General features: G+C 40.2%; 1 protein-coding gene across 1 annotated transcript; it reads left to right on the top strand.

Annotated features, from left to right (window-relative positions):
- Positions 1-441: 441 nt before the first annotated feature.
- LOC120510742 (hyaluronidase-1-like) lies at positions 442-9149 on the top strand. Its single transcript, XM_039726894.1, has 3 exons — positions 442-1359; positions 7501-7590; positions 8721-9149. Exons 1-3 carry the CDS (start codon positions 442-444, stop codon positions 9147-9149), a joined length of 1437 nt encoding a protein of 478 aa, XP_039582828.1.
- The last annotated feature ends 241 nt before the right edge of the window (positions 9150-9390 follow it).

Genomic DNA, 9390 nt, shown 5'->3' with positions numbered 1-9390 from the left:
TGATAATTTCTTGGCAAGTCAGGCTGACCATAGCAGAGCTTGTTTGGAAGCTGAAATTTCGAATGAGTGCACATTCTTTTTTTATATTGTCATTTTATGTTATTGCTTTATTATCTAGTTTTGTAGACATGAGGGAGCAAATAAATGTCATGGAAAGGTCTAAAACAACTGTGTGAGGAGTCTGGGTGAAAAGGAAGTGCAGTTTTCAGACAGTGTAGTCCATCAAAATGTTTTTCAAAGCATTTGAAATTAGTGTTAACTTTTACAAGATCAGTTTTGCACTTTTCTCTCTTTGCGCTGAGTTCAATGTTATCAAAAGCACATCAAACCAAATGACATACCCTTACCATCAAATTTGCCTCCATGCCGCCCTTCTAACACCTCATCTTGGTTTTTGTTTTCAAGGGCACATCCTAGCAATTTCCCAGGAAAGCCCAAGCCATGGATGCTTGGGTGACAGCGCTGGCAGCGGTGGCACTGCTCGCTCTGGCCGACGCCGCGCTGCCGAAGCCAGCACGGGCCCCTCCGGTTCTGCACAAGCCCTTCGTGGTTGTTTGGAACGCGCCCACCGAGCAGTGCCGGCTGCGCTACAGGGTGGACCTGGATCTCGGTGTTTTTGACATTGCATCCAACATCAATGAGACTCTGAGTGGATCCAACGTGACAATCTTCTATCACACCCATTTGGGACACTACCCCTACTACTCAGATAATGGAGATCCCGTTAATGGAGGGGTGCCCCAGAACGAAAGTCTTATCAAACACCTTAGCAAAGCAAAGTCTGACATTGACTATTGCATACCCATGAAGAAATTTCAGGGACTTGCAGTCATTGATTGGGAAAACTGGAGGCCCCAGTGGGATAGGAACTGGGGCAATAAAAGCATTTATAGAAATAAATCTCTGGAGATTGTTAGGAGACGGCATCCTCGGTGGTCAGAGGACAAAATTAGGAAAGTGGCTAAAGAGGAATTTGAAAACGCTGGCAGGAGTTTTATGAATAACACCATTCTTCTGGCTGAGCATATGAGACCAGATGGTTTGTGGGGTTACTATCTTTACCCAGACTGCTACAATTACGATTACAAAGAACACCCCCAAACATACACAGGGAAATGCCCACCCATCGAGTCTTTCCGCAACGACCTCCTGCTTTGGCTGTGGAAGGAAAGCACTGCTCTCTATCCTTCCATATACCTGGATTATATTCTGAAGTCAAGTCCAAATGCACTAAAATTTGTTCACTATCGGGTTAAAGAGGCAATACGCATTGCCTCAATTGCTAGAAATGACTATGTTTTGCCTGTATTTGTTTACTCCAGACCATTTTATGCCTATACTTTCCATGTTTTAACAGAGGTAAGCAGACAGACTTCTTTCAAAATGTAGGAATTAGAAATAGCCTCTTAGAAAAGATATGTTCTAAAAGCACTTACACATTTGTTTTTCACATTTAAGGCGGCTCCTGAGAGGAAGTACTGTACTCACAGTACAAAACTCTGTGCCTTTCAAGAGTTAATCTTGCAGTGGTTTGGTCTACCTCTGTGAGATAACATTGTATATTTTTAATGAAGGTAATTTAGAGATAAAGTACAAAGAAACATATTCCTTAAGGAAGTAATTCATTCTGATATTTTTATTTTTCAGGGCAGCTTGTGAAATGAGCTTGACAGATATTGTGACATTTAAAATTAATTAGTGCAATGGAAAGATAAAGTTTCATGAGAAAGGATCCTCAGGGCTTTTTTGTTTCTTTATGCAAATGTAAATTTATTCAATATAGAAATAAACTAGTTCAAGTAAAGCAATCTGTCCTGGAGTTCCTAACTCCTGCATGATGAGCATTGGCTATCTATTTCGCTTTTCAGAAGTACAACATGTTCACGTCTAACATTTAATGCTAAACTGTGGAGTCCTTTTATCAAAGAAACCCAGTTTTTGAGTCATGCAATGTTCCATTAACCAGTGTTCAAGTGCAATAAATATGTAGTGGCCACAACACTGATGGTAAATTATATATGTGAAAATCTCAGACTTTCTGGATATGTAATGATGATTATTGCTCCAATTTTGTTTATCCACATAATAGAGATGCACAGATGCACAGACACTTATTCATTTCTCTAATTGATTATTGCTCCAATTTTGTTTATCCACATAATAGAGATGCACAGACTTATTAACTTATTCATTTCTCTAACAGTTGCTTCAAGTGCCAAAAGCTTTTCTTTGGTTTCTATCAATTCCATGAGAAAGGAGAAGATCTGGGACTTGGAACTCATGGAAATAACCCCTTGATGACAAAGGGCATCTGGGGGTTCTCCCTCCCTTTATTTTATGGAGACCTGTGTGAGACATTCCTTCTAATGCTGCCAGAGTCAAGTTCCTGACTCAAACTAGAACAGAAAAAGGGAGAGAATTGGCAAGGGAAAAGGCAAAGTTCAGTCCAGTGAGCCACAGGCTATGGAGGGCTTCAGCCTGAGGCTGGAGCTGAGGAGGTGCAGCAGATCCCTGAGAGCCTGAGAAATGTTTCAAGCTGACCCCAGGAAGAAAATTATACTTTCAGGCTGCCCCTGAGAAGCAAATAGCACATAGAAGTAATTAGGATTTTGGTCTAATTCATTTTCAGCAACCAGGAACTCTCTGGAGCTCTTTTCTCTGTGGAAATCACAGGTGTTAGCTGACTCAGAAATTATGGGCAGATAGGCCAGCCTAGTCCTGAAGGCAAGGAGTCACTGGGGTCAGCTCAGGCAGGATGTCACCCAGAACACCTACACTGAAGAGCTCAGGCTAGGAAATACATAAGAATTCTTCAAATGCAGTCTGTAATAATACATTTTTATAAAATTAATTAGTCCCTTGATCAATATAAAGATACCATGAATGTTGCTGGAAGCTATGAATACTAGCATGCTGTTATATGTGAGTTCAAAATCTGTGGTGGTACATAGTTACTCTTTTACCTTAAGATGTTTTCTGAACAGTGCAGTAATACTTTGGAGTGATGCTTCTCTCAGGTTACATTCTTTAACTCCCCAGCCTGCTTTCCAGTTGCATGTAGCCACTAACTTTTGGATACTTGAAAGATTGCTTTACAATTTTAAAAAGATCTTTACACAGCTAGAGAAACATATTTGGATTATGCTCCACTACATATTTTCTAATAAGGACAGCATGAGCAGGGTACTCATGGGACAGGGCTTAATGTGGCCAGACTTCACACATAATCTGTGAGAACAGCTTGGGGTCTGACAGGAACATGCAGACTTGTATTTAAAAACATAGAAATAATAAAAAAAAATATTCTTGTACTCTTTAATAGCCCTAGAGCCACCAGAATGATTTAAATGTGGTTTTGTATGTTTAGGTTTTAGACTAGGTTGGAGCTTCTCATTTGACCCATGCCAAGCTCCTAAGTGATGCTCACAGTTACAAACAAGCCATGAAACCTCTGAGCTCCAGAAACAATGTGCATGAAGGTGACAAGGAGAGGTACCAGGACAATGACATCCAGGCTAAATGGCCACATAAAAATCAGGACAGTGGGCAGATGGGATAGTCACCTGACCTCTGGCAGGGACTGGGTCAGGACAACCACAGCCTTGAACCATCGAGCTCTGCAAGAGCTGTGCTTTCTGTTCCAACAGAAACACTACTGACATTCAAGACTTGTATGAAAGCCCTTCTCTACAAAGGGTTTATGTGAAATTGCACAGTGGAGTCAGAAAAAGTGGTTGTGAGTCAGAGTCACTGAGGGGGAGACACAGGTCTATCAAACCTTCAGAAAGAAAGGCCCAGGTCCCAGACAGATGCTGTAGCTGTGTGTGCTGTTCCTTTCAGCCTGACTGCATCTGGAAATCCGGTGAGTTGTGCATAAGGTGTCTGAGAAATTAATCCTGCTTTTTGTCTTGGAAACCATTTATAAATTCTGAATTGGGATCCAAATCATTATGAAAGGTTTTTATATTTGCTGTAAATGTGTATAAGCAGTTTGCCATCTGTAGGGTATTTAGAAACTTTCTGCTGAGACAATTCACTACTAAGCATGTGGGGGAGGGAAGTTGCGCAGTAGCATCTGTGCTTCCTGACTAGATGGCTGAGATCATTAATAAAGCAAGATGACAACTGGCAAATTATTAATAATGGATAGCAATCCTGTTGCTCCCCTACAGATAGTCTTTGATGACCAGGTGTGCATGTGTATAGAGACCAACCCCTGCAACCATGCCAGGCTTGAACTAATATTGCTGATACAGAAAACTCTCATCTGTAACTAAGGCTCTTCAAGATTACACATATTTTTCTTTCCTCAACATGTAACTAAAATTGACTGTCTTGTTTCACATTAATCTTGAGCTCCAAAACTAATGGTTTAGTTCACTTCCTAGTCTTTTAAGGTCCATTGCAGTGACTTGGGTGATCTAAATACAAAGAAACATTGACAGACAATAGAGCCTCCTCCTCCCTGCTGAATGAGGTGTCCATTTGGGGGAAGCCCAGCCTAGTCTTAAGGAGTTACACACTGCTCCCAAAAGCTTGAACAAAAATGAGCATCACAAGGGAAGAAGCTTGTTGATTTGTTAATCACTTGGACAAATACCAGTTGCTAAAGTCTGATACAAGAAACAAATTAGGATTCCCCAGCTAGACAAATGATAAGACATTAATATTTAAAATATCTATTTTTTTAAATTGCATGTTTTCTTCCATATGAGGCTTTTATTACACTCTCAAAGAAGAGCCATTCCAGTGAGCCCCCACCAATGCCAAGCTGTGCATTGTGAGAAGGGGCACATGGTTCAGTCCCAAAGCCAGGACTGCTGTGTCTGAGGCTGCTGAGGGAGTTCATGTGCCTTACTCAGTTCTTCATTATTGACACAAATTTATCATAAGCTGTAGTTGGGTTCCCACTTATTTATCTTTCTCTCCTTTGAGCATTCATTGAGTTGGTGCAAAGTGAAATGGTATCAGACAGAGATGTCATCTGAAACCTCATGATGAATGTAACCCTCTCCACAGGGTTATCTGGAGATTATGTATCAGACCAGCTATTTCTATTTCTCTCATTCTGGGAAGGACTCTTAGCACCTGATCTTTGTTCCAAAGAATACAAAAAATGTAAGGTGTAAGGAAAGAATTTAAATGAAGTCCCACTATACAATATTTTTGTGGTGAACTGCTGTTTTCACCAGCATCTAGCACCCAAGCAAGTGCTGTAAGAGTCCTTTAAGAATCCCTAGGAAAACATACCTTCCAATAAAATGCCAAATTTTGGCCTTAGCCAGAGATAAGTGCTGAATTTCTCAGTGTTGTCAAGGTGGCAATTCTAGATTGCAGGAAAGTGGAAGAGCAGGTGCCTCAGGGACTTAGGTGTGAAATTATCAGTACCATTGAACTTCACACATCTAGAGGCCCGGATGAACTTTAAGGATTAGTTTTGTCAATTTTATATCCATATGAACTGGACATGAAGTGCTGTAATATTTTTGTGGATCTGATAAAACTAACAAAAGAAAGATATGGAATATGGAGTTATAAAAACTAGATTTACTGACTTCCGGTCAAGCACTCTAATTCCCAGAGCAATTATTTACAAAAAAATTTATTTCAGGGTTTTCTCGGGTCCTAGTTCATCCAGCAATCCTAAATATTTATTTATTATTTGTTCTGGAGGTCTGATAAGTTTTAATTCATTTTTCAATGAGGTATGAAATGTGTTAGTGCAAAATCACTCAACTGTCATGTGAGTAATGTAGAATCACAGTCCAGTCTTTGCATCTGGGTAAACTTCATACAATGTTTTGCAGATGATGAAGGCCTGGGAACCCTCATTACCAACAAAACAGTCTGAATTTCACATTCTTTTAACGCTTGGTATTTTGATCTTTAATTAACATATACATTTGTTTTTAAAAAACTGACTAATTATTTAATTCCCATAGGAAATACCTGTCCTCCTTAACCCCACTGAAAACAACACCTGCAGTCCACACCACTATCCTTTAAAAAGTACTACTGGTCTGTGTGCTTTTAAGAGTCTCTAAAAGACTCTTTGGGTGATCAGCAGCAACAGGAGCTTTCAGGCAAGACCACTTACACCTTAAATCACTCTGAACTCTGCACTGAGAACCAGCAGGCAAGCTCTACTCTTCCAGGCTTTTTCAGGTTCTTCTGCACTTTTTTGTCCAACCTTTAGTTGAGGGTCAAAGCCACTCCTCACTCTGAATTCCCTCTAATTGTCTTCAACTCTTCAGTGGCTTCTTCCTTTCCCATGATATTTATTTGTGCTTTTTTTGTATCTCTCAGGCCACAAATGTTTCAGGAATGGAAATTCCGTAACTATGCATTGATAAATCAATGCAGGCCCACTTACACTTCCCCCATAGAGGAATATGTTATTTAGTAGTAATTAATAATAACACAGTTCTTCCATTCTGTAATTTTGTTTTTCTAAATTTGCCAGCACTGTACTGAGATAATTTGGCTGGTATTTTCATTATTCTCTAGTTAAAGAGTTGCAAAGACTGTATAAAAGACCATAAGTATATTTTAAAAGGAATTTTCTCTTTGTCAAATTGAGAAATATTGTAATGTCTGTCATTACAAATACTGATCAGGAATTACTTTTTAATCAATTATTGAAGACAAAAATGGTTTTTGATGTAAATGAGTATGCCTTGAAACATGGGGGAAGAAGTTCCTTCCTACATATTTTTGAAGGTTTAATTGCATTTTCCTAGACACAATATTCATAATCTCAGAGAATGGCTTTAAGACACTTGCAAGATACATTGTCATGTGGTTGGCAAGGCACTGGTGACTCCTGTTGCACACTCAGATTGCTCTGGTAGAGTTGTATTATTACTATTGCTATAACTCAGATGCTTATTGGTTCAGTTCTAAAAGTGGACATGGTTAAATATGCAGGTGTGTGCATTTGGTTTTTTTTCCCCCACTTGGCACTTTTAGCAGGGAGAAAGGTTCATTTTTCAAAGATATCTTTCTTGGACTAATGGCACTCATGCTGGTAGAAATATCAGCCCTGTCTGTAACATGGCTAAACCAGCACGAGTTAGACCCTGCCTAAAGCCATCAGCTGCAGCTAGACACTCTAAGGGTGATCCACTGATGTGTGATCAGACTGACCATCACCTGCCAAAAATGTTACCTAGGTAGGTTTGGTAATCATTCAAGGACTAGTACATAAAACAGATCACTAAATTCTTACTCCACTGGCTTGGTTGGAGGAACCCTTGCGAATAAATGACAAAGATTTCATTATTTAAGAGGCACACTGATGAATGCCACCTATGCCAACCTTTGCAGAGATACAGAAGAGCTTTCTAAACTAAACAGTGATTTTATTGAGAAGAATATACCATAGGACCAATGTTCCCTCTGGGGGAAAAAAAAAAGAACTGATGCCCATATCCCAGTGCTTTTTTACTTTAACATTTTATATTTGTTATTCTCATGTGTGGATTTGACTTTCTTTTTCAGAGGGATCTGGTCAGTACCATCGGGGAAAGCGCGGCTTTGGGAGCAGCTGGAGTTGTTCTCTGGGGCAGTATGCAGTACGCCAGCTCAAAGGTCGGTCAGATCAGTTTGCCAATTCTTAGGAATCACCTCAGTACCTCCTGTCTGGCACCACACCCTCCAATCTATCTTTATCAGTGCCATCACCCAACAGCTGAGGATGATGGCTCAGTAATAATTTCAGGTCTCATTAATTCTGTTAGGCTGACAAGTCCTGTTGCTCCAGAGCACACTGCTTCGGGCAGGTCATTTGTAGCTCAGTGGAATAGTGAGTCCAGGTGAGGAGATAGACATATTTCAAAGCAATGCCATATAAATATAAGCACAGCTTGTTTTTTACAGTGTTCTACTTTGTAACTACAGCAGTTGTCCAGATTGACTGTGAAGGAACTGAGCCTGGAGGTGAGGTATTTTCTCCAGTTGCTAATGTTGAAACGTTACATGGAAAATAATGTCAGAAGACAAGCCCTAGTTACTTCTCCCAGGTTCTTCAGACTTGCATAAATAAATCTTCTTGAAGAGATGGGAGGCAGGACTGGAGTTTCCCTGGAGGCATGGAAGAATAGCCCCCATTCCTAAACCTGGCCTTTGGTGCCCAGGTATTCATACAGTCTACTGTCCTACTCCTGAAGTCTCTGGCAAAGTACCACTAACTTGGTCAGAGGAACCAGGAAATCTGAACTGGAACTTTCTAATTGCAATTGCAGCAACTTCTGTGCTGGTTTATCAATATTATGTGGCTCCTGGTAAACTGAAGCTATTCGAGCGATCAGAGCCAGAGTGATGACTTAATTTGTGCTTTAAAACCTGTTAAAACATGCACTTTTCCTAGTCAGCAGTTACCAGAAATCTCTACATAAGCAACCAGTTAGTCTCAGATGTGAACCATATGACCTCTCTTCCTGCTTCCTGCAACTCCTCCCTAGTCTCACACTATATGTTCCTACCAGGCACTCAAATAGAAACTATAGTAGAGGTCAATACTTTTCCAATCTTACACATGGAAATAAACTCATTTAAACCAAATAGATCTATAGATCTCTGGAGTATGTAAGTCCAACAAGATTTATCTCAATGGATTACTTTAGCTAGGAACAATTTAGTAATAGCATCTTTCTAGACATCATAAACATGGACATAGTGCTAGATACTAGAAGTGTGTTGTGGTTGTTTATTTTTCACAGGAGAGCTGCTTAACGGTGAAGCAGTACATTGATGGACCTTTGGGACATTACGTCATTAATGTGACCTCAGCAGCCAAGCTCTGCAGCAAAGTGCTGTGCAAGAAGAACGGCAGATGCATCCGCAAGAACAGCGACTCCTCTGCCTACCTCCATTTGTCTCCCACTGATTTTAAGATCCACGACCGTCACTCAGAGAGGGGCCCCAGGTTCCAGGTGACTGGTAAACCCAGCCTGGAGAGTATTGAAGCCATGAAGCAGAGGTTTATTTGTCAGTGTTACCAGGGCTGGACAGGAATATTTTGTGAATTGCCTGACCAAAGGCTATTGGAACACTGGGTTCGTGTGGTGTTTAGTAGATCGAGAAAACAAAGCCTTTTTATCTTCCTCTTAGGAGCCATGCAGCTTCTTCTGCTTTGTTCTACACATTAAGGTCTTCTGAGGCAGTGCAAGGGAATAAAAATGGCGCCTCTAAGAGTCCTGTTTCTTAAAAAAAATATTGTAAAGGGAAAAGGCATTCTTGATTAAATGATTTTATTCTGTTTTAGTAATTTTCTACTCCTGGAACTTTTTTAGACATTAAAATTTTTGAAAGCATTTTTTTACATGCTCCTTTACTCCTACCTTGTGTTTCACTCATGTGTTTGACAGATAAAAATTCTGTTGTTGCAGT

Source organism: Passer montanus, unplaced genomic scaffold (assembly GCF_014805655.1).
Source record: "Passer montanus isolate IOZ18808 unplaced genomic scaffold, ASM1480565v1 scaffold6, whole genome shotgun sequence".
NCBI lineage: Eukaryota > Metazoa > Chordata > Aves > Passeriformes > Passeridae > Passer > Passer montanus.
Note: the sequence above shows the minus strand (reverse complement) of the source record. Positions and strands in the feature narration are given on the sequence as shown.

Excerpts from the sequence above, each read along its gene's own strand:
- LOC120510742 (XM_039726894.1), top strand. The coding sequence starts at position 442 with ATGGATGCTTGGGTGACAGCGCTGGCAGCGGTGGCACTGCTCGCTCTG. Across the intron at positions 1,360-7,500 it reads CTTTCCATGTTTTAACAGAG|AGGGATCTGGTCAGTACCAT; the intron begins GTAAGCAGACAG and ends TTTCTTTTTCAG. Across the intron at positions 7,591-8,720 it reads TGCAGTACGCCAGCTCAAAG|GAGAGCTGCTTAACGGTGAA; the intron begins GTCGGTCAGATC and ends TATTTTTCACAG.